This window comes from Pseudophryne corroboree, chromosome 8 (genome assembly GCF_028390025.1).
Source record: "Pseudophryne corroboree isolate aPseCor3 chromosome 8, aPseCor3.hap2, whole genome shotgun sequence".
Taxonomy (NCBI): Eukaryota; Metazoa; Chordata; class Amphibia; order Anura; family Myobatrachidae; genus Pseudophryne; species Pseudophryne corroboree.
The window spans coordinates 461,174,959-461,199,277 of record NC_086451.1 but is presented as its reverse complement, the minus strand read 5'-3'; the positions used below and the strand labels follow the sequence as shown (position 1 = coordinate 461,199,277).

General features: G+C 48.4%; 1 protein-coding gene across 8 annotated transcripts in view; it reads right to left on the bottom strand.

Annotated features, from left to right (window-relative positions):
* Positions 1–24,319, bottom strand: part of DIAPH2 (diaphanous related formin 2) — a 1,435,719-nt gene that overhangs the window by 1,285,923 nt on the left and 125,477 nt on the right. For 6 of the 8 annotated variants that reach the window (XM_063938356.1, XM_063938358.1, XM_063938360.1 and 3 more), the window contains exons 2-3: positions 23,080–23,112; positions 9,605–9,781 (exon numbers count right to left, since the gene is read on the bottom strand). In XM_063938356.1, the coding sequence (XP_063794426.1) occupies positions 9,605–9,781; positions 23,080–23,112 (210 nt within the window). The remainder of the gene's footprint in view (positions 1–9,604; positions 9,782–23,079; positions 23,113–24,319) is intronic. The other 2 variants (XM_063938359.1, XM_063938361.1) reach the window with 1 other exon arrangement.

Sequence of the window (24,319 nt, the reverse complement as noted above, 5' to 3'; positions counted from 1 at the left end):
GCTGCAACTTTTTGCAGGCCGTGTGATCAGATAGACGCCGCCTATGGCGAAGGTTTTTTTTTTGCATCGCAAGGGTGCGATCGCATGTGCAGCCCTGCTATGCAAAAACATTTTGTGCCGTTTCAGAGTAGCTTCTGACTTACTGCGATCACTTCAGCCTGTCAGGTCCCGGAATGGACGTCAGACACCCGCCCTGCAAACGCTTCGACACGCCTGCGTTCACCTCACCGCTCCCCGAAAACAGTCAGTTGACACCCAGATCCGCCTTCTGCCAGTCAATCGTCTAGCATTCGCCGCTGCGAACACTTCTGTCATTCCTCTGGTCGCTGCCTGGCGACTGCCGTAGCCAGGCAATGAGGCGCATGCGCATTGGGACCCACACGCAGCCGCAGTTCAGACCCGTTCGCCCGGCTGTGAAAAAAAGCAGCGTGCGAACGGGTCGGAATGACCCCCTATGTCTGATCACAATCTATAGGACGTTCTCATGTGGCTCTGTGATACTTGCCAGTGAGTAATACACAGTACATGACCCACATGAAACACACACAATGGAATAATGGCGGCTCTGTGACAAAAGGGAGGAAAATGTTTTATAATTTGCTTTAATTTTCCCTAATATCTTTCATCTATTTACACTTATAGCAGCCATTAGCAACAGATATATTTAGCAATGCTTTTGTTCTAGGTTAATAGGAAATGACTCAGCCCATTCAAACTAAGTGTGTGACTGTTAAAACAAAGATCTCGCATTCTGGATCATAAAATCGCTGTGGAAATTACAGCCCCGACATAATCACATAATGACCACTTCTAATACTGAATGTATTAAACCCGATTGCGACCTTTTGCAGAGAGATGCGTTCCGCAGGCTACTCTCCCATCTGCCTGCAGTAAGGGGCTGAGTATATGGACAGAAGCTCATGCTGTGTACTGACTGAACTACATTGTATAGGTACTCTGCTCAATAGGGCAGGCAGGGTGACAGTAAGTAGTGGCGGCAGCTTATGTACGGTCACCATCTCTCCCTGCCACCAGCGTCTGGTGAGGGCTGGGTGTTACATAGTTGCACTATCGATTTCTATTATATATTGTAAAACTCTACCGCAGTGCAATAACAATAGACATGAATATTATATTATTTACAAGAGATCCTACAAGAGCTGGTGTGCCCTATGTTGTGTATCTCTTCTCTTGCCTCTGACACATCCCCCATGTGTACTCTCTCCCCCATGTATTGTACCACACCATCTCGCTATCCTCTGTAATGCCCCCATGGACACACTCTCCGCCCCACTGTATGGCCCCCTATGTCTTTCTCTCACTTTGTTTTGCCCCTTCCATACTCTCTCCCCCCTCTGCCGTGTCCCTCACCAAGGGCGTAACCATAACTTTGTGGGCCCCATAGCAATATATTGTAGGGGCCCCTGTCCCAGTGCTTCTTGACCAATACCTCTTCATAGCAGTTATTATGGGAAATCGGTATAAAAACCTGGGTCCAGGACCCTCTAAGCCTCTGGGCCACATAGCAGTGGCACCCCTTGCACCCACTATAGTTACACTCTCCCCCTTTGTATTGCCCTCAACCGGCTCTTTCCCCGTTGTGGTCTCTTGCTGCTCTCTCTGAATTACTCAGTACGGTCTCTCTCTCTCTTTCTGTGTATTGACCTCTCTATTATCCACTTCTGCTCTCCCCACTCCTTACGGTCTACTTCTGCTCTCTCCCCCCTCCTTACAGTCTACTTCTGCTCTCACTCCCCTCCTTACGGTCTACTTCTGCTCTCTCCCCCCTCCTTACGGTCTACTTCTGCTCTCACTCCCCTCCTTACGGGCTACTTCTGCGCTCTCTCCCCTCCTTACAGTCTACTTCTGCTCTCTCCCCTCCTTACATTCTGCTTCAGCTCTCTCCCCCCCCTCCTTACAGTATACTTCTGCTCTCTCCCCCCTCCTTACGGTCTACTTCAGCTCTCTCCCCCCCTCCTTACAGTCTACTTCTGCTCTCTCCCCCCTCCTTACAGTCTACTTCTGCTCTCTCCCCCCTCCTTACAGTCTACTTCTGCTCTCACTCCCCTCCTTACGGTCTACTTCTGCTCTCACTCCCCTCCTTACGGTCTACTTCTGCTCTCACTCCCCTCCTTACGGTCTATTTCTGCTCTCTCCCCCCCTACGGTCTATTTCTGCTCTCCCTCCCCCCTTACGGTCTACTTCTGCGCTCTCTCCCCTCCTTACGGTCTACTTCTGCGCTCTCTCCCCTCCTTACGGTCTACTTCTGCTCTCACTCCCCTCCTTACGGTCTACTTCTGCTCTCTCCCCCCTCCTTACGGTCTACTTCTGCTCTCACTCCCCTCCTTACGGGCTACTTCTGCGCTCTCTCCCCTCCTTACAGTCTACTTCTGCGCTCTCCCCTCCTTACATTCTGCTTCAGCTCTCTCCCCCCCCCTCCTTACAGTATACTTCTGCTCTCTCCCCCCTCCTTACGGTCTACTTCTGCTCTCACTCCCCTCCTTACGGTCTACTTCAGCTCTCTCCCCCCCTCCTTACAGTCTACTTCTGCTCTCTCCCCCCTCCTTACAGTCTATTTCTGCTCTCACTCCCCTCCTTACGGTCTACTTCTGCTCTCACTCCCCTCCTTACGGTCTACTTCTGCTCTCACTCCCCTCCTTACGGTCTATTTCTGCTCTCTCCCCCCCTACGGTCTATTTCTGCTCTCCCTCCCCCCTTACGGTCTACTTCTGCGCTCTCTCCCCTCCTTACGGTCTACTTCTGCGCTCTCTCCCCTCCTTACGGTCTACTTCTGCTCTCACTCCCCTCCTTACGGTCTACTTCTGCTCTCACTCCCCTCCTTACGGTCTACTACTTCTCTCATTCCCCTCCTTACGGTCTACTTCTGCTCTCACTCCCCTCCTTACGGTCTACTTCTGCTCTCTCCCCCCCTTACGGTCTATTTCTGCTCTCTCCCCCCTCCTTACGGTCTACTTCTGCTCCCCCCCCCCTCCTTACGGTCTACTTCAGCTCTCTCCCCCCCTCCTTACAGTCTACTTCTGCTCTCACTCCCCTCCTTACGGTCTACTTCTGCTCTCATTCCCCTCCTTACGGTCTACTTCTGCTCTCTCACCCCCTTACGGTCTATTTCTGCTCTCTCCCCCCCTTACGGTCTATTTCTGCTCTCTCTCCCCTCCTTACGGTCTACTTCAGCTCTCCCTCCCCCTCCTTACGGTCTACTTCAGCTCTCTCCCCCCCTCCTTACAGTCTACTTCTGCTCTCACTCCCCTCCTTACGGTCTACTTCTGCTCTCATTCCCCTCCTTACGGTCTATTTCTGCTCTCTCCCCCCTCCTTACGGTCTATTTCTGCTCTCTCTCCCCCTCCTTACGGTCTACTTCAGCTCTCCCCCCCCCTCCTTACGGTCTACTTCAGCTCTCTCCCCCCTCCTTACGGTCTACTTCTGCTCTCACTCCCCTCCTTACGGGCTACTTCTGCGCTCTCTCCCCTCCTTACAGTCTACTTCTGCTCTCTCCCCTCCTTACATTCTGCTTCAGCTCTCTCCCCCCCCCTCCTTACAGTATACTTCTGCTCTCTCCCCCCTCCTTACGGTCTACTTCAGCTCTCTCCCCCCCTCCTTACAGTCTACTTCTGCTCTCTCCCCCCTCCTTACAGTCTACTTCTGCTCTCTCCCCCCTCCTTACAGTCTACTTCTGCTCTCACTCCCCTCCTTACGGTCTACTTCTGCTCTCACTCCCCTCCTTACGGTCTACTTCTGCTCTCACTCCCCTCCTTACGGTCTATTTCTGCTCTCTCCCCCCCTACGGTCTATTTCTGCTCTCCCTCCCCCCTTACGGTCTACTTCTGCGCTCTCTCCCCTCCTTACGGTCTACTTCTGCGCTCTCTCCCCTCCTTACGGTCTACTTCTGCTCTCACTCCCCTCCTTACGGTCTACTTCTGCTCTCTCCCCCCTCCTTACGGTCTACTTCTGCTCTCACTCCCCTCCTTACGGGCTACTTCTGCGCTCTCTCCCCTCCTTACAGTCTACTTCTGCGCTCTCCCCTCCTTACATTCTGCTTCAGCTCTCTCCCCCCCCTCCTTACAGTATACTGCTGCTCTCTCCCCCCTCCTTACGGTCTACTTCTGCTCTCACTCCCCTCCTTACGGTCTACTTCAGCTCTCTCCCCCCCTCCTTACAGTCTACTTCTGCTCTCTCCCCCCTCCTTACAGTCTACTTCTGCTCTCACTCCCCTCCTTACAGTCTACTTCTGCTCTCTCCCCCCTCCTTACAGTCTACTTCTGCTCTCACTCCCCTCCTTACAGTCTACTTCTGCTCTCTCCCCCCTCCTTACAGTCTACTTCTGCTCTCACTCCCCTCCTTACAGTCTACTTCTGCTCTCTCCCCCCTCCTTACAGTCTACTTCTGCTCTCACTCCCCTCCTTACAGTCTACTTCTGCTCTCACTCCCCTCCTTACGGTCTACTTCTGCTCTCACTCCCCTCCTTACGGTCTACTTCTGCTCTCACTCCCCTCCTTACGGTCTATTTCTGCTCTCTCCCCCCCTACGGTCTATTTCTGCTCTCCCTCCCCCCTTACGGTCTACTTCTGCGCTCTCTCCCCTCCTTACGGTCTACTTCTGCGCTCTCTCCCCTCCTTACGGTCTACTTCTGCTCTCACTCCCCTCCTTACGGTCTACTTCTGCTCTCACTCCCCTCCTTACGGTCTACTACTTCTCTCATTCCCCTCCTTACGGTCTACTTCTGCTCTCACTCCCCTCCTTACGGTCTACTTCTGCTCTCTCACCCCCTTACGGTCTATTTCTGCTCTCTCCCCCCTCCTTACGGTCTACTTCTGCTCCCCCCCCCCTCCTTACGGTCTACTTCAGCTCTCTCCCCCCCTCCTTACAGTCTACTTCTGCTCTCACTCCCCTCCTTACGGTCTACTTCTGCTCTCATTCCCCTCCTTACGGTCTATTTCTGCTCTCTCCCCCCCTTACGGTCTATTTCTGCTCTCTCCCCCCCCTCCTTACGGTCTATTTCTGCTCTCTCCCCCCCCTCCTTACGGTCTATTTCTGCTCTCTCCCCCCCTCCTTACGGTCTACTTCAGCTCTCCCCCCCCTCCTTACGGTCTACTTCTGCTCTCTCCCCACTCCTTACAGTCTACTTCTGCTCTCTCCCCCCTCCTTACAGTCTACTTCTGCTCTCACTCCCCTCCTTACGGTCTACTTCTGCTCTCATTCCCCTCCTTACGGTCTACTTCTGCTCTCTCCCCCTCTCCTTACAGTCTACTTCTGCTCTCTCCCCCCTCCTTACAGTCTACTTCTGCTCTCTCCCCCCTCCTTACAGTCTACTTCTGCTCTCTCCCCCCTCCTTACAGTCTACTTCTGCTCTCTCCCCCCTCCTTACGGTCTACTTCTGCTCTCATTCCCCTCCTTACGGTCTACTTCTGCTCTCACTCCCCTCCTTACGGTCTACTTCTTCTCTCATTCCCCTTCTTATGGTCTACTTCTGCTCTCACTCCCCTCCTTACAGTCTACTTCTGCTCTCACTCCCCTCCTTACGGTCTACTTCTGCTCTCATTCCCCTCCTTACGGTCTACTTCTGCTCTCACTCCCCTCCTTACGGTCTACTTCTTCTCTCATTCCCCTTCTTATGGTCTACTTCTGCTCTCACTCCCCTCCTTACAGTCTACTTCTGCTCTCACTCCCCTCCTTACGGTCTACTTCTGCTCTCATTCCCCTCCTTACGGTCTACTTCTGCTCTCACTCCCCTCCTTACGGTCTACTTCTTCTCTCATTCCCCTGCTTATGGTCTACTTCTGCTCTCACTCCCCTCCTTACAGTCTACTTCTGCTCTCACTCCCCTCCTTACGGTCTACTTCTTCTCTCATTCCCCTTCTTATGGTCTACTTCTGCTCTCACTCCCCTCCTTACGGTCTACTTCTGCTCTCTCACCCCCTTACGGTCTATTTCTGCTCTCTCCCCCTCCTTACGGTCTACTTCTGCTCTCCCCCCCCCCTCCTTACGGTCTACTTCAGCTCTTTCCCCCCCTCCTTACAGTCTACTTCTGCTCTGACTCCCCTCCTTACGGTCTACTTCTGCTCTCATTCCCCTCCTTACGGTCTACTTCTGCTCTCTCACCCCCTTACGGTCTATTTCTGCTCTCTCCCCCCTTACGGTCTATTTCTGCTCTCTCTCCCCTCCTTACGGTCTACTTCAGCTCTCCCTCCCCCTCCTTACGGTCTACTTCAGCTCTCTCCCCCCCTCCTTACAGTCTACTTCTGCTCTCACTACCCTCCTTACGGTCTACTTCTGCTCTCATTCCCCTCCTTACGGTCTACTTCTGCTCTCTCCCCCCCTTACGGTCTATTTCTGCTCTCTCCCCCCTCCTTACGGTCTACTTCAGCTCTCCCTCCCCCTCCTTACGGTCTACTTCAGCGCTCTCCCCCCCTCCTTACAGTCTACTTCTGCTCTCTCCCCCCTCCTTACAGTCTACTTCTGCTCTCTCCCCCCCTCCTTACAGTCTACTTCTGCTCTCTCCCCCCTCCTTACGGTCTACTTCTGCTCTCTCTCCCCTCCTTACGGTCTACTTCTGCACTCTCCCCCCTCTTTACGGTCTACTTCTGCGCTCTCTCCCCTCCTTACGGTCTACTTCTGCTCTCTCCCCTCCTTACGGTCTACTTCTGCACTCTCTCCCCTCCTTACGGTCTACTTCTGCGCTCTCTCCCCTCCTTACGGTCTACTTCTGCTCTCACTCCCCTCCTTATTGCCTACTTCTGCTCTCTTCCCTCCATATTCTCCCCCTGCTGGCTCTCTCCCCTCTGTAGTGGTGTTCTGATGGCTCTGCCAGCACTCTCCTTCCTATATACTGTCCCCAGGCACCTCTCTACCTCTGTATTATGCCCCTAATCTCAATCACTCCTCTATTGCCACCCACCGTCTCTCCCTCCTCTGTATAGACCCTTTGGCCATCTCTCTCCTTCCTCTTTGTTGCCCCTGCTTACTCTCTTCCTCCTCTGTACTGCCCCGGTCTTTCTTTTCTCCCTTCTCTATACTGTCCCACATTCTCCCTCCCTCCTCGGGTATTGTCCCTCACTGGCGCCCTCTAATTACCGAATCAGGTCTAACTCCGTTCCCCACCAGCTTCATCCACAGGGGCTGGCTTTCTGGGAACAGAAGACTTCATCTCAGTGGGGATATCCAGAAACGAACAATACTTTTTTTCAGATGCTCTCTCGTACAATAACACCATGCCCCTATGATTACGCATGTTCTGCTCTCCCAAGAAAAATATAGTATGCATTAGGAGTAGCCATTGAAGGGGTCATATCGAAGGTGACCATCGTTCGTGCCTTTGGTGCTTTGCATCTATTGCAAGAAACCATCCACGGGAATCAACTGATGATTTACTCATCGATGGGCATTCCTATATTGGCACATCGCCACTTTGGAAAAGGTGAAAAGTATAAACGGCGTGCCAATCAGAGAGGGGGTGAGATAATAGAGGGCACTGGGGGGGTGGGCGGAGCTAAGCCCCTATGCCAGACAGGAACGCTAAAACCATAACCACTTGCTCTGCCATTGCTGGCAGAGAACCTTTGGATCGACACCACTGATGGCAAAATCGACCATCTGCGGATAACCATCGACAGTCAATGTCCATCCCTAGTACACACTCCTACACAATAGTCTCTGGTAAAGCGCAGTCATCTCTGATGTTATTGCTTATAATCGGCGAGTTCCGGTGTCAGCTGTGAGAATGACGACGTGAGGTATAGTGCTTACCTGCAGCCCCTCTTATACCCCTTTTCCACCTACGTACCGTGTCCGATCCGGGATGTTTTACACGGCTACAACCCGTGTCGGCTCCCCCGTTTCCACTACACTTCGACCGGGTTATTCCCGTGTCTGATCTGTTTCCACCTAACCCGGGTAAGCTCTGTAAAAGCCTATTGCTGTCATTACAAATGGACTGTTTACGGTCTCATCAAGATGATGTCATCAAAAGGACCAAAAGGGAGGGGTGGGGCCTGCTCACAGAATTGCAGCAATGGACGCCGGTGCAGTAGCTGTGTCTAGCAATAGATGTGCCTCCGCGTTTATTTGCTGCTGCGGTGCCTGCATGTGCCCAGCGTGTCTCCCAGGGATGACATCTTCCAGTGCCCCAGAAGCACCAATCAGCGTCTCAGAGCGTTACTCGGGTCTGAAAACACGTGTAATGACCGTTTCCACTGCACCTTTATCCGTGTCATTACCGTGTTCTACCCAGGTAGCCGGGTTAGATTCCCGGGTCACTCAACCCGTGTTGACCCGTTTCCACCTACTAAAAACCCGTGTCGATGCGCGCCCCCGTGCAAAAACACGGCTAAAAACAGCTAGTGGAAAAGGGGTATTAGTGTAAATCACCATGGATACCTCAGCTTTCTGTGACCTGTATAAAACACGCTACCTGCAGCCCCCTGATTTCATATTCTTCTATAATTTCTCTAATAATATCAGCATAATGTAAAAAAGGGGGTCCATTGTGCAAACATTGGGCCTGATGCAAATGTTTGCATGCTTAAGCAATGTTTTGCTACTGTACTTGTGCTAAAATATCTATAGGGTGCATGCACTACACAGAGTGTACACACAGGGGCGCTGTTGTGATTGAGACGCACAGTATCAGAGGTGACTTGGAAAAGTGACGGGCGCTCCTGGGCAGTGATTGGGAGGTGTATTAGCGCCTGCACAGAGATGGACCGTCCTACAGGAGTGCTGCGGACGCATCAGTGAAAGTGGTCGCACATACAGCCGCAGGTATCGGAGGTCATAATCAGACAGATCATCTGCACCTGCCTAACGACGCACCAGGCGGTATCACAGTGGGCGTCTCAGTCCTTGCACAGATCTACAGCAGGGAAGCGATCTGTAGAGGCATTCGCATACAGTCGCAGACGGACAACCGCGACCAGACGCCGTCATGGCTGCATCCACCACTCAATCAGCCCCATTAAGTCAAATAATATGATTATGTACAGAGGCTCCCAAACACCGTCCTCGAGGCACACCAACAGTCCAGGTTTTAAGAATATCCATGCTTAGGCACAGGTGATTTCATTAGCACCCTAGTCAGTTTGCTTATATAATCTGTGCACAAACAGGGATATCCCTATAACATGGACTGTTGGGGTGCCTTGAGGACCACGTTTGGGAAACACTGATGTACAGTATACAGCAGGTCTTCAATACAAGCCTTCAAGTAATATCAATACATAATTAAGAATGTTAGTAAGAATAATCATATGTTGCAAGGTTTTGCAGCTGCATTAACCAAAAGTCACACAGAAGGCCACTACTGCATCTGCCTCAGAATCAGGCCTATAGCATATTCTTATAGCCCGCTATAGTGATTTATATATTTAAACAAATAAGATGACGTTTCACAGGATATCTGCTTGAGTAAAAGAGAGATGTGGTCAGAGAATGGGGCGGGTCTCTTGTTACTAGGGGTCATGTGCCTGTGGTCTCCAGTGGTCTATATGTACTGTATGTATTACATTCCATCCTCAAATTATTAAAACATTTAATACAAAAATATCTATATTATCCTTCCACTAACTCCAACAAAAGATAATTAGTTACTCACCATCATTTTTTCAAACAGATCCATGATCTCTTTCTCAGACAGATTTAACGAATGTTCGTCGAAGAGCTGCTGCGGGGCTGGGAATTCCGTCACGGACGTCAGCGAGTCGGTGGGATGCTGTATAAACGGCTTCTCTTTCTTCACAGCGGATTTCCGGAAACTCGTTAGCCTGTCACGCTAAGAAGCAAAAAAAAAAAAAAAAAGATACATTAAAAATAAAAAAATGGAAGGAAAAATAACTTAAAAATTCTAGTTTCCGATGTATGCAAATATCGGTTTTAAAGAAGACATTCGATAAATAGAAAAATAAATGAAGCTTTCGAATAGAAATATTATTGTTCCAACATTTGTGCATCACCAGATGCAGCAGTTCAGACGCAAAATCTGTGGTAAAGCCATTGGAAAGGTTATCCATACAGGGAGAGACGTATGAAACCTTGGAGAGAGAGATAAAGTACTCCCCCACCGCAAGCTTTTTCAGAATATCGTCCCCAAAGAAAAAATGTAATTTGGGGTGCTAACCCTACATTTCATTCCCTACCACATTATTATATAGCAGGTATTATTTAGTTTAGAAAACCAACGCATCTTACATCAATACCCTGGTCAGCCAATCAGCACACTGGTTTCAGTTGGGATTTAAACCTCTGGCACCTGCTGATGCACCTGGGGGTTACGTTTCCCCAGTATAACTGGTTCTTACCTTGACGTGGTATATAAGGTTTTGCCGTCACTAGTGTCAATTTTGTGTGTTGAACGTATTTAATCCTTGTACAGCGCAATAAAATAGGTCTGCATACAGTCGCAGGCGAGCAACCGCCAACAGACGCGGTCATGGCTGCACCACCGCTTAATCAGCCACATTAAGTCAAATATGATAATGTACAGCAGAGGTTCCCAAACGCCATCCAGAGATCCACCCACCCACCATGTTACTCTTACGTTAGCTGCCGGCTTGGGTGTTTACCCAAGTAAACGAGATGAGCAGCCCAAGTGACATCACAAGACACAATCCAAGGTGCAATTAACTACATGATTTTAATGCAAAAGCAAGGCCGATGAGGCCACGGCGTCCAGGGGTTGCACTGGGTCAGGTGGGTCTCTTTGCATGGAATTATTTTTTTAATAGGCATTTTGATTGTGGGAACTCGGTGGCAACAATGCAATCAACGGAACTGCTTTATTTTGTTGCGAGTGTTATAGGAGTGTTGTGGGCTTGTAGCTAGAGTTACGTGCTAATCTGAGTCATGCGTATGGAGAAGGGAAGCCCATTAGTGATGGATCTCTTACACCAAGCATGGGGCCAGAGCAAGTGCTGAAATAGTCCCTCTTGGAACCGCACGGATCCTGGCATAAGCCCTATGGAGATTTGCATTACATAGTAATTCTGGCTTCAGCTGCATCATTCCAACACAGTAACTCTGCTTCTGACTCAGGGCCTAGTGCACAGGTGGGCGCAGAGGTTCCCGCCTAGTGCACAGGTGGGCGCAGAAGTTCCCGCCTAGTGCACAGGTGGGCGCAGAGGTTCCCGCCTAGTGCACAGGTGGGCGCCAGAGGTGCCCGCCTAGTGCACAGGTGGGCGCCAGAGGTGCCCGCCTAGTGCACAGGTGGGCGCCAGAGGTTCCCGCCTAGTGCACAGGTGGGCGCCAGAGGTTCCCGCCTAGTGCACAGGTGGGCGCCAGAGGTTCCCGCCTAGTGCACAGGTGGGCGCCAGAGGTTCCCGCCTAGTGCACAGGTGGGCGCCAGAGGTTCCCGCCTAGTGCACAGGTGGGCGCCAGAGGTTCCCGCCTAGTGCACAGGTGGGCGCAGAGGTTCCCGCCTAGTGCACAGGTGGGCGCCAGAGGTTCCCGCCTAGTGCACAGGTGGGCGCCAGAGGTTCCCGCCTAGTGCACAGGTGGGCGCCAGAGGTTCCCGCCTAGTGCACAGGTGGGCGCCAGAGGTTCCCGCCTAGTGCACAGGTGGGCGCCAGAGGTTCCCGCCTAGTGCACAGGTGGGCGGCAGAGGTTCCCGCCTAGTGCACAGGTGGGCGCAGAGGTTCCCGCCTAGTGCACAGGTGGGCGCAGAGGTTCCCGCCTAGTGCACAGGTGGGCGCAGAGGTTCCCACCTAGTGCACAGGTGGACGCAGTACTGATGTTGTGCAACTGAGTCATGTATTTGCTACTGTGCATGTGTGGGAAGTCTAGGAAGCCCTTACTGTGCACATGTGAAGCAAGGTGTGGAGTAACGCAAGTCATCGCTAGTACTTGAGATCAAGGACTTACTTGTGAGATCCATGGGTGGTCCACAGTTTGTGCTCAGTGACTCTGGCCTTTTTGATCCTCACAATTTTCCCTCGCCGTTGTCTCTCTTACAGACTGGTGGAGAGGACTGGCAAATCTAATTATTTGGTGCACAGCAAGTACACTGACCGGAGCATTTGACTGTTACTGTAGCCTTTAGTCTGTGGGCCAGCACATCCATCTTACCGGATGGGTCTTATTATAGGTATGCTATATAGAGGAGGGTTAGCCGCTAGCTGTGCACCGCTTTTGGGGTGGCTCGGTTATGCCGCTTTTGATGTCTTGTCTGTAATTTCATCCCTTTTCCCTCGCCTATCTTAAGTGCCACGGGCCCCCTGAAGGCTTAGGCCCTGCTCGCCACCAAATATATTTATTTATTCAGTTAAGTAAGAGTTTTAAAGGTTATAGGGTATTGTGTTTGAGGTGTTTTTGGCAAAGGTTACAGCCCGGCTTCTGCCGTAAGTACTTTATACCTTACAAAGAGAATTTGATAATCCCGGCTGCCTAGAACTTTCCTTCTCTTCTCGCTAATAAAGGAGAACGTTTCCTTCCATTAAATGTATAGTAAAAAATACGGTAATTAGAATAGATTAATGGGTGCATGTTCTCTGCATACGTGCCTGGATAACTGGAATTAATGGGAGCTGTCATATTCCTTATATCAACAGCGCTAAGTGAGAACGGGATACATTACCATCTAAGGACAGCAAAACAGGAACAGCTGCCACGGAAGGGAGAACAGGACACATGATGTGGGAGTACTTTCATTTGCTTTACAGGAGGAAGGGAACAAGGGGGGGGGGGCGTTTATTATAAAAACTGAACTGATTGGTTGGGGGTTCCTGTATTGATTTTACAGTAGTATATACTAAGTGGGAGAGTTATCAAATCTTAGAGACAAAGTGGAGTAGTTGCCCATAGCAACCAGTCAGCACCTGACATTTACCGGCTGTGCTAGAAAAAAAGAAAAAAGAAAAATTACAATGAAAATAAAAATGACAGAAGCCGATTGGTTGCTACAAGCAACTTCACTTTATCTCTCTCCAAGGATTCATAAAATTTCCCCTTTAATCTTTTGTTTGACAAACAGTAAAATAAGTGCAATACATTTTAGGGATATGAAAAACAAAAATTTGAGCAATTTATCACAGCGCTCTCTAGTGGCTGGGGCCGGTACTATTGTCAAGAAACTGCGAAGGGAATTGGGACAGAACCCTAAAACAGGATTATTGTTCAGTTTGGTCACCTACCTACCTACCTACGTGGCTAAGTCAAACAAGAACCAGACATTTAGCCCTTTGGCCAAGCAGCTGGATCACACTGACTCCACTGCGGCTTAGTGCGGGCAGTAGATGGAACACACAGACCAATAGGGACCATCATCAGTAATAAACAACCATGTTTTTCACCATTTTTGATCAAGACCTTCTCTATTAGATTATTAGGAACTGTGACAATTTTTGGCCCATGAACATTTGGTATTAGGTCAACTGGCTGAACAACTAGAACCGCTTATAGAGGCTCGTGGTGGTGTGCACACTTGAGATAGTGGGCATTACGGAGAGTTGAATGTAGGCCAGTTTACGGGGAGAGTCTTGCGGGTTTTCAGACTGTACATGAGCTGGAATGGAATGTATAGAAGTATGGGAGATATCACACATTTAGATTGCATCTACACTTGCAACTGAAGACTGAAAGTGTGATGGAACTGCTGCCCATATGGATTTGGTCGGTTGCCAAAATGCACAGTTTTCCCAGTGCATAGGGCTGGTGGAAATGATACAGGTGAATATACACCATTTTTTCCCCAAGCAGTCAGTACATACACCTACAGTAGTTTTGGTTCAACGCTATCAGGCCCAATAAATGGATCGGCCATTCTAATAAAGTGAAGGCTTCTGGGTAATCTAGTTTACACCATGGTCCTTCAAGCTAATCCTTTTATGAAGAGCTCAAATGAGGGTGGAACCAGCTGCCGGCAGATGGATCCTAAGCAGCACAAGCCTGGGCACTGTTCTGGAAATCGAATGGGTAACGGGCAGTAGAACTGTCATGTGAGTCGCATTACCCAGAAGCCTTTGGTAAGAGGTGGACAACACAATAGACAGAAGAAATGAAAAAGAGAAGGTTACATAGTACGGGTAAAGCTAGAATGTCAGATGAAGGAGAGTAGAGAATAAAACAGAACCGACACAGAAATAAAATAACATCTAATGTTGCAGAGTGTAACTTGGGTTCAGCTAATTGTAAACATTCCCGAAATGGAATCGATAAACAGCGAGAGTATACCATTATATGTAATGGGGAGAAAATAGGCTCATTAGTACATAGTAACGCTACACACCGTGACATGCTAATGATGTGATAATTAAGATGTCAGAGTAGATCTAAGTATTGAAATGTGCGCTTCAACCGCTGATGGCATCGGGGTGAACTGCGTGCCCTTCATCTCTGAGTTTGACTTGTTTAAATCTTTCTTTCCATATGAATAAAGTCACAGATACATCATTTAAGGCAGTATGATATCTACTTTATTATACAGAATGTGAGTAGCGCTCTATATGGCAGGCAGTCCGACTTATCTCAGTGCAGTGAGGGAAAATATCTGGACAATGGGGCTTCTTGACAAATCCGTCACGCATCCACACCACCATTACAATCTGGTGTGCGAGTGTTTTTCACACTCCATTTTTGACATTGTAGCGCAGCAATGATTGTGTCAGGAATAACTTTCATTTTTGTACTTTACAGTACTTAAGGAAAAGATTTATGGTAGACTTACCATTGTTAAATCTTTCTGCAAGGTACATTGGTTCCACAGGGAAACAATCGGGGTGTAGAGATGGATCTTGATCCAGGCACCAACAGGTTAAAGCTTTAGGCTGTCCCAGGATGCATTGGGGCCTCCTCTATAACCCCACCTCCAGGCACTGTGAGCTCAGTTTTGTTAACCAGTCCAATGCAGGAGCAGGTAAAAGAGAAGGCAGAGGTTAGTCACATAGAACCACATTCTCACGACAGGAGAAGGGACCAGCGGCTAATGCCATACAAACCCATAGAAGCTAGGTGCGTCAGGGTGGGCGCCCTGTGGAACCAATGTACCTCGCAGAAAGAGATTAAACAATGGTAAGTCTACCATAAATCTCCTTTTCTGCAGCGGGGTACATTGGTTTCCACAGGGATACATCGGGGATGTTCTAAAGCAGTTCCTCAAGGGAGGGGATGCACCGTAGCGGGCAAGAGAACCCGGCGTCCAAAGGAAGCATCCTGGGAGGCAGAAGTATTAAAAGGCATAGAACCTAATGAACGTGTTCACAGAGGACCACGTAGCCGCCTTGCACAATTGTTCTGCGGACGCGCCACGATGGGCCGCCCAAGAAGGTCCAACAGACTGAGAAGAATGAGCTTTAATAACAGCAGGGGCTGGAAGTCCAGCCTGCGCATAAGCTTGTGCAATCACCATTCTAATCCATCTGGCCAAGGTTTGCTTATTTGCAGGCCAGCCACGTTTGTGGAAACCAAACAGTACAAAAAGGGAATCTGACCTCTGTACAGAGGCAGTTCTCTCCACATATATACGGAGAGTCCGTACCACATCCAAAGACCTCTCTTTGAAGGACAAATCAGAAGAGATGAGGTCTGGAACCACAATCTCTTGGTTTAGGTGAAAAGATGACACTACCTTAGGTAAATAACCAGGGCGAGTTCTAAGAACTGCTTTCATGATGAAATATCAGAGAGGGTAGACGACAGGACAAAGCGCCTAGGTCGGACACCCTTCTAGCAGAGGCAATAGCCAGCAGAAAGAGGACCTTGGCTGTGAGCCATTTAAGGTCCACTGACTCAAGAGGTTCAAATGGAGACTCTTGCAGGGCATTCAGGACAACAAACAGATCCCATGGAGCCACCGGAGGGACATAGGGAGGCTTAATCTGTAGCACACCCTGAGTGAATGTATGAACGTCAGGTATAGACGCAATCTTTCTCAAACCACACAGACAGGGCAGATATGTGAACCTTGAGGGAGGCCAGATGAAGGTCTAAGTCCAGGCCATGTTGCAGGAAAGCCAGGATTTTGGATGTTTTGAATCTGTACGCATCATAGTTCTTATCAGCACACCAGGTGAAGAAAGAATTCCAGACCCTGTAATAGATCCGGGCAGATGCCGGTTTGCGGGCTTTGAACAGTTTGGATGACCGCCTCAGAGAATCCTCTTGCCCTCATAAGTGAAGCTTCAAGAGCCACGCCGTCAAAGCCAGTCTGGCCAGGTCTGAATAGAGACAAGGGCCCTATACGAGGTGGTCTGGTCATTGAGGAAGTAGAAGAGGACGCGCTGTCGGTAGACCCTGCAGGTCTGAGAACCAATGCCGTCTGGGCCACGCTGGAGTGACTAGAAGTAGTATTCCTCCTTCTTGCTTGAACTTCCACAGGACCCTGAGCAGGAGTGACACTGGAGGGAACACGTAAGGCAGCCGAAAGTTCAATGGAATGGCGAGTGCTTCCACGAACGCTATTTGAGGATCCCTGGTTCTTAATCCGAAGACCGGAACTTTGTGATTGTGTCGAGACGCCATCAGGTCTACATCTGGTAGGCCCCACTCCAGATGAAGGCTCCACTCTCTGGCATGCACGTCCTGGCGACTGAGGAAGTCCTCTTCCCAGTTGTGGACACCCGGAATGAACACTGCCGATATCGCTGGCAGATGGCGTTCTGCCCATTTATGGATTTTTGACACTTCCAACATTGCCATGCGGCTGATGGTTTATGTATGCCACTGTGGTGGCGTTATCTGACCATACTTGAACAGGCCTGTTCTGTACTAGAGGCAGGGCGAGAGACAACACATTGAATACTGCCCTCAACTCCAGAATGTTTATCGGGAGGAGTGATTCCTCCTTGGTCCACCGACCCTGAAAAGAGTGTTGCTACAACACCGCACCCCATCCCCTCAGACTGGCGTCCGTAGTCAGCAGGACCCAGTCAGGGATCCAGAAGGGACGACCCCTGCTTAATCGCTGGTCCTGAAGCCACCAGGTCAGCGACAGACGAACCTCCGGAGTCAATGTGATCATGTGAGACCTGATCCGATGAGGTAGGCCATCCCATATGGAAAGGATTAACCTCTGTAGGAGGGCGGGAATGAAATGGAGTGTACTCCACCATGTCGAATGCCGACACCATCAGGCCAAGTACCTGCATCGCAAAGTGTATCGACACTCTGGGGTGACAAAGAAAGTATCTTATCCTGTCCTGAAGCTTCAGGTCCTTCTCTGGAGACAAAAACAGACATTGACTGTGTGTCCAGGAGTGCACCTAGGTGCACCATGCTCTGAGCTGGGACCAGCGAGGACTTCTTCCAATTGATGAGCCACCCGTGTGCTTGTAGGAAGTTTAACCTCAGTTGTAGATGACAGAGAAGGACATCTCGAGCCATGAGAGGGGACACGGTGAACTAATTGGGGTTACCAGTCACTTTACGGAGATAACGACACCAAAAAAAAAAAAAGTACAAAAACTCATGTCAACCTTTTCATCTGTCGACCTAGTACATGTCGACCTAATGCTCATGTCGACCTTCAGTGGTCGACCTAATGACTGTCGACCTAAGTTGAGTTGACCCAACGACCCATACCCCATTGGACTGGTTAACAAAACTGAGCTCACAGCGCCTGGAGGTGGGGTTATAGAGGAGGCCCCAATGCATCCTGGCGAACCTAAAGCTTTAACCTCTTGGTGCCTGGATCACCGCGATCCTGACTCCCTGGCAACGGAGATCACGGCCATAACCTTGGTGAAGATCCGAGGGGCCGTAGCCAGTCCAAATGCCAGAGCCTGGAACGGATAGTGGGTGTTGCCAATAGCAAACCGCAGATATTGCTGATGCGACATGGCAAGAGGTATATGCAGGTATGCATCCTATATGTCCAGGGATACCATATAGTCTCTGGGTTCCATAGCCAGTACAATTCAGCACAGAGTTTCCATACAGAACTTGGACACACTCACAAAATTGTTCAATGATTTGAGGTTGAGTACAGGCCAGTAAGACCCGTTGGGTTTCGACACTAGATACAGGGTCGTGTAGTATCCTCTGCCTCTCTGGGACAGAGGTACCGGCACTACCACTCCTGTATCTAGGAGGGAACTCGCAACCATTTGTAGAGCTTGCGCTTTTAAGGGATCCGAAGGGATAACCGTGGTGCAAAACTGGCGAGGGGAACATCTTTTGAAGGAGACTGCGTACTCATGAGAGACAATTTCCCGCACCCATGCGTCTGAATTGGTCTTCAACCAGACCTGGGTGAACTGTAAAAGTCAGCCTCCCACCCTGGGGTCCCCCAGGGGGAGGCCCACCCTGTCCTGCAGCAGGCTTGTCTGGTTTAGAAGCAGGCTGATGGGCCACCCAGGACTGCTTTGCCTTGGGCTTTGTGGTTTTGATAACACGAGACTGTCTCATGTTACCAAAACCAAAAGGAACGAAAAGTGGTACCTTTTGCCCTCTGTGTAGAGGGAGTAGAGTTTGGGAGAAATTATGTTTTAGCAGCCGCTAAATCAGACACAATTTTATTTAGGTCCTCTCCAAACAAGATGTTCCCTTTAAAAGGAAGTACCTCCAAGGTCTTTTTGGAGTCCAGCCCACCTTCCATGACCTCAACCACAGAATACGGCGAGCCAGGACAGACGTATTCGACGCCTTAGCTGCCAACACATCCGCCTCAGAGGATGCCTCGTGAATGTAATAGGCGGCGGTGGTAATGTGAGACCGGTATTGTCTGGCCTTGTCAGATAATTCCTCGGGTAGCTCTTCCTTCAGTGCCTGAACCCATGCTTCAATACCTATTGCAGCCCAGGAGGCTGCAATCGTAGGTCTATGTACAGCACCTGTAAGGGAGTAAATAGATTTCAGGCATCCCTCCACACGTTTATCTGTCGGTTCCTCAAGTGAAGTGACAGTGGTGACAGGCAGAGTAGATGACACCACGAGACAGGTGACATGGTAATCCACAGGTGGTGAATTTTCCCCACTTGTTACATAACTCTGCAGGGAGAGGATATCGAGCTAAGGCCTGTTTAGGCAGGGGGAACTTCTTCCCTGGATCAGACCAGGGTTGTTGTCATATGTCCACTAAATGGTCAGAATGTGGTAGTAGAGCTTTAGATACCTTCTGACGTTTGAATTTGTCAGGTTTCTTAGACACCGTAGTGCATAGGTCTGCAAACTCTGTCCTCAGGACCCCACACAGTGCATGTTTTGCAGGTAACCCAGCAGGTGCACAGGTGTATTAATTACTCACAGACACATTTTAAAAGGTCTGCAGGTGGGAGTTAATTATTTCACTTGTGATTCTGTGAGGAGACCTGCAAAACATGCACTGTGTGGGGTCATGAAAACAGAGTTTGCAGACCTATGCCGTAGTGGAATCCTCATCATCATCAGAGATTTGTAGGATCTGCCTAATAGCAGCAACCAGTTCAGGGACATCAACCTGTAAAGAAGTTTCCACGTCAGAAGCATCTGGATCAGTGACTGACAGGATAGTCTGCTCCCCATCCTCTTCAGAAGAAACGTCTGAGAGATACGTGGATTGTGAGGAGGAAGCAGCCCGCTTAGATGACCCAGGGGCATGAGTGTGACCTATAGCAGATTTGTGTCTAACCAAAGATTGAGTTAATTGCTGCAACTGGTTAGACAAATTATCCGCCCAAAGGCGAATTAACCACAGGGACAATTTGCAGCTGTATTGGCACAGGTGGTCCCATAGTAGACGTAAGACGGTCTACCACAGTACCCAACAGGGTTGAGAACGTAGCCCAGGGTGGCTCTTGATTGGTTGCAGGAGCTGCGGACTGACTGGGAGAAGTATGGCACACAGTACTCAGATCATCATGTAAAACTTCCCCCTCAAGTAAATCCTTGGTGCATGCTCTGCATGATGCAGGAGCGTCCCCGGACTTACTGCCCTTCTTGTTAGACATTTCAGTAAATGAAACAACAGAGCGTACGAGTACGATAAAGCCAGACAGAGTACAATACCTGCAAATAAATTATGTAGTATGTGACTGAGTACCCAGTACAGAACACCTGCGAATAAATCCGGTATTATGTGACTGAGTACACAGTAGAATACACTTAGTAGGTAAATACTGTGACGCACTATATAAATGACCCTTACGCAACTAGTCCCTTAGGGTACAGCATATAGTGATAGATATATTTGGGAAACACTGAAAGTGAAATCCACACAACAGATATAGGCACACACAGTCACAGTGACAATGCAGATAATTATTAGTAGGACAATAAAACTGCACTGGACTAGTATACAATACTATATAGACATATGTAACACAGCGCGGTCCTAGACCAGAGGTATATATCAGAATACTCGTACAAAATATTCTGTAACAGGTACACTTCTTAAGTGACGCTGTCTGTATATAGACATGTAGAATACTTAAGCGTTTGTAAAGTTACAGCGCTGTATACAGGCAACTTTACAAGGGAGACCAGCCGCAGCTATGCTCTAAGATGGCACCCAGCATTTCAGTCAGGGATTGAGGGAGAGTGGACGACAGCTCCAGGGCGAGAAAATCTACTCAGTGATGGCGCCCTGGGCCCGGGGAGGGGCTACAGGTCAAGCGCCGGCTCCCCTATGCTGGTCCTCACCGCCTGGTACTATAGAGTCTTATTAAACTGGGTGTTAGTACACCCGACCTGTACTCCCTATGGTCCGGCAGATATAGTGGGATCCACACCAGCGTCGCAGTCCGTCTCCCTAGACTGCGACCGGAACGCTATTTAATAGCGGGTCCCATCTGGGGGACCCTCTTACCTCCTCCCCATAGCAGCCACGCGAACCAGAAGAGCGTCTGCGACCGTGTGCCCAATGCCTGAGCGTCTCCGCCGCAAGTACCCGGGAACTGAGCCGCAGGAGTATGCGATGCTGCTTGGGAGGTGACGGAGCCGCAGCGCAGAATGTCACTCTGATATTCAAGTGCTGCGGCCCTTTGAAGTCTTCTTCGAAAGCTTTTTCAGGGCTGCCCAGTGCAGCCCCCCTGTTAAGTGACCTGCTCTGCAGGCACCAACTCGAAAACTGAGCTCACAGTGCCTGGAGGCGGGGTTATAGAGGAGACCCCAATGCATCCTGGGACAGCCTAAAGCTTTAACCTGTTGGTGCCTGAATCAAGATCCATCTCTACACCCCGATGTTTCCCTGTGGAAACCAATGTACCCTGCTGCAGAAATTTTATTTTGTTTATTTTGGTAATATTCACATCTATTCAATGAAGCAGTGCAGAGTAGATTAGTCAGCCAGTGGAGAAGTTGTCCATGGCAACCAATCAACTGCTACATATAATTTCATAGAATGCACTTGATAAAGGTTACCGATTGGTTGCCATGGGCAACTTCTCTCCTAGCTCACTTCTCTACTCTTTTCGCTGCTTCATGAATAAACCCCAAAGTCAGCTGACCGCTTTTCTTGCTGCGCAATCGTTCCATTTCTTTTCTCTTTTGAAACAGTGCTACTGGGATATTGCTCTGCTGTCTCCCCATCCCCTAGTGTCTGTAACCATTGGAGCCCTAGGACGCGGGTAACCGTGACTCCGCTAAATAAAAAATTGACCGGTTCCTAGTCCCTGTGTCGCACCTAGGCTTCAGCCTAGTTAGCCTACTGTATAATACGGTCCTGGGCCCTGGATGGGAATGTAGGTAGGCAATGTTCTACCAGACCGGTGCACCGTAAGCGGCTTTAAAAGGGAAGGTGGATCACCAATATATGTTGGGGGGATTGGCTGTTTACGGTTAGTGCTGTTTCTAACTGGTTGTCACCATGCCTTCCCATCCCCTCTTCATTATTATTATTTTCGGTTAAAATAAATTTGGCTTTATTGTCATGGCAGATTATATATTTGGCTCTTTATTTAATGTATTTTACATGATTAAAGTTAAGTGGTTATAGCTTCACGTTCAGAAGCAAAGGGGTCTATTTACTAAGCCTTGGAGAAAGATAACATGTACGGAGATAAAGTACCAGCCAATCAGCTCCTGTCATTTTTCTAACACAGCCTGTGACATGACAGTTAGGAGCTGATTGGCTGGTACTTTATCACCTTCCACTTGATCACTTCAACAGGCTTAATAAATCTGCCCCTTTATCTCCATGCACTTTATCTCTCTCCAAGGCTTAGTAAATAGACCCCCTTAGGCCTGACGTAAACGCTACATCCATGGCATTGATAGGGTTAAAGTAGCCCTTCCATCTACACGAGGCAGCCATTTTGTGAGCTAAAACCATTTCCATTGAAATGTAGCCTATCCATTATTTAAAGAAGCTTGAGACATGGATGCACTGCTACTTGTGAAAGCCGCGGGGCTGCGAGACGTGCGAGTATGGTGGGGGAGGGGTATGATCGATGGGGGGGCACAATTGGGGACTGTGTCTCACAGCCAATCACTACGCCACTTGCTTTCAATACCCTTTTTAAATGTCTCCCAGGATGATTACAGAGAAGGAGAGTCGGTCGGATGTTAATATAATGAAACCGTAGTGAATGACAATATATAATCTCTCAATTTCCTATGAGCCGGGACAAGAAAGTGAAAAACAAAAGTGGTGGCAGAGTCCCCAAAAATCAGGACTGTACACAAAAAACAAAAACACCAGGAAAGATGAAGGGTACGATTTTGTACTACGGATGTATAAAACGTCATTAAAATTGCACAGACATACATTTATTAACTGCAGAATATTAAAGCAACTATATTTGTATCATAAACAATGTAAGAGCTTTATCCGCAAATTAAATTGTGCACTTAAAGGCTTGAATACGAACATCAAAGTTATACACACAATTCTACATCATATGAGCAAAAGAAATAAAATAAAAAATAAAGACTATTTATAAAACACAAAATGATGGAGATAAAAGATTAATATTTTCGATTTAAGCAGGGAAATCATTGCATGCAGTTATGGGCAATTATTTCAGATTAGGAGCACCGGATTTTCTTATAGACTTATTATGATAAACATCCCAAAAGCACAAAGCATTAGAAGCCCAATGCATGGCGCGGATTATGTACACAGTAATCACCCCCCAGGAGGTAGGCATTAAATCATGCACATGCTGTCGTGTCATTGGTGGAATGGTTTAGTAGGAGGAGCATGCACGGGGTTACCCGTCACCTTACCACGTCATCAGCCAACGATTTTATGTGAATGTTCTATAGAACCAAGATAAGGGAAACACAAAGAAAAAAAGGCAAATTTAAATTATTATATGTGAAAGAATCACAAAATGACATGAATTTCACACAGATTTTCAATAACAGTAATATCAATATAAATAACGCCAACTGTATATTAGAATACTAATCACTTATTACAGAGGGTTATAATTGGATAATATATCTATATCTCATATATATATATATATATATATATATATATATATATATATATATATATATATATATATATATCTATCTATATATATATATATTACACATACATACATACATACATACATACATAGGGATCAGTACTAAATGCCGCCGTCCGGAATCCCAGGGGTTGAAATACAGACGCCGGAATCCAGACAGGGGTGGCGAGCGGAACGCAGCCCCTTGCGGGCTCGCTTCGCTCGCCACGCTGCGGGCACACTATTATATTCTCCCTCTATGGGTGTCGTGGACACCCACGGAGGGAGGATATATCGGGATTGTGGCGGTCGGGATTCCGGCGTCGGTATTTCGACCGCCGGGATTCCGGCCGGCGGCATCCTGACTATATATATATATATATATTATATATATATATATATATATATATATATATACACATATATACATACATATATACTATCCGTATACACTGGCACTCAGCTAAAACAAAAAATGTGCCCAGGTGCCTTCCACGCATAGACCCTAGCACGGGTCCAAATAGTCACAGTGAACAGAGGCGGCACTCTCAGGACTTGTAGTGGTAGTATACATGAAGAAAAAACAGCTACACCATAGCTCTGTAGATTAACGTTTCGATTTATAGCAAAACCGTCATCAGAATCATATGATTCTGATGACGGTTTTGCTATAAATCGAAACGTTAATCTACAGAGCTATGGTGTAGCTGTTTTTTCTTCATGTATACTACCACTACAAGTCCTGAGAGTGCCGCCTCTGTTCACTGTGACATATATATATATATATATATATATATATATATATATATATATATATATATACATATACACACACACACATATACATATACACACACACACACAAAACTACTCCTTCTTTGCACTATATTAAAGCAGCACTTCGTACAGAACCCCTGTCAGTAGGAACCCACACAAATCACATATATACAAATATCCAAGTGCGCTAGTATATACAATACGGAATTCGCTTCAGGACTGGAGATATGAAC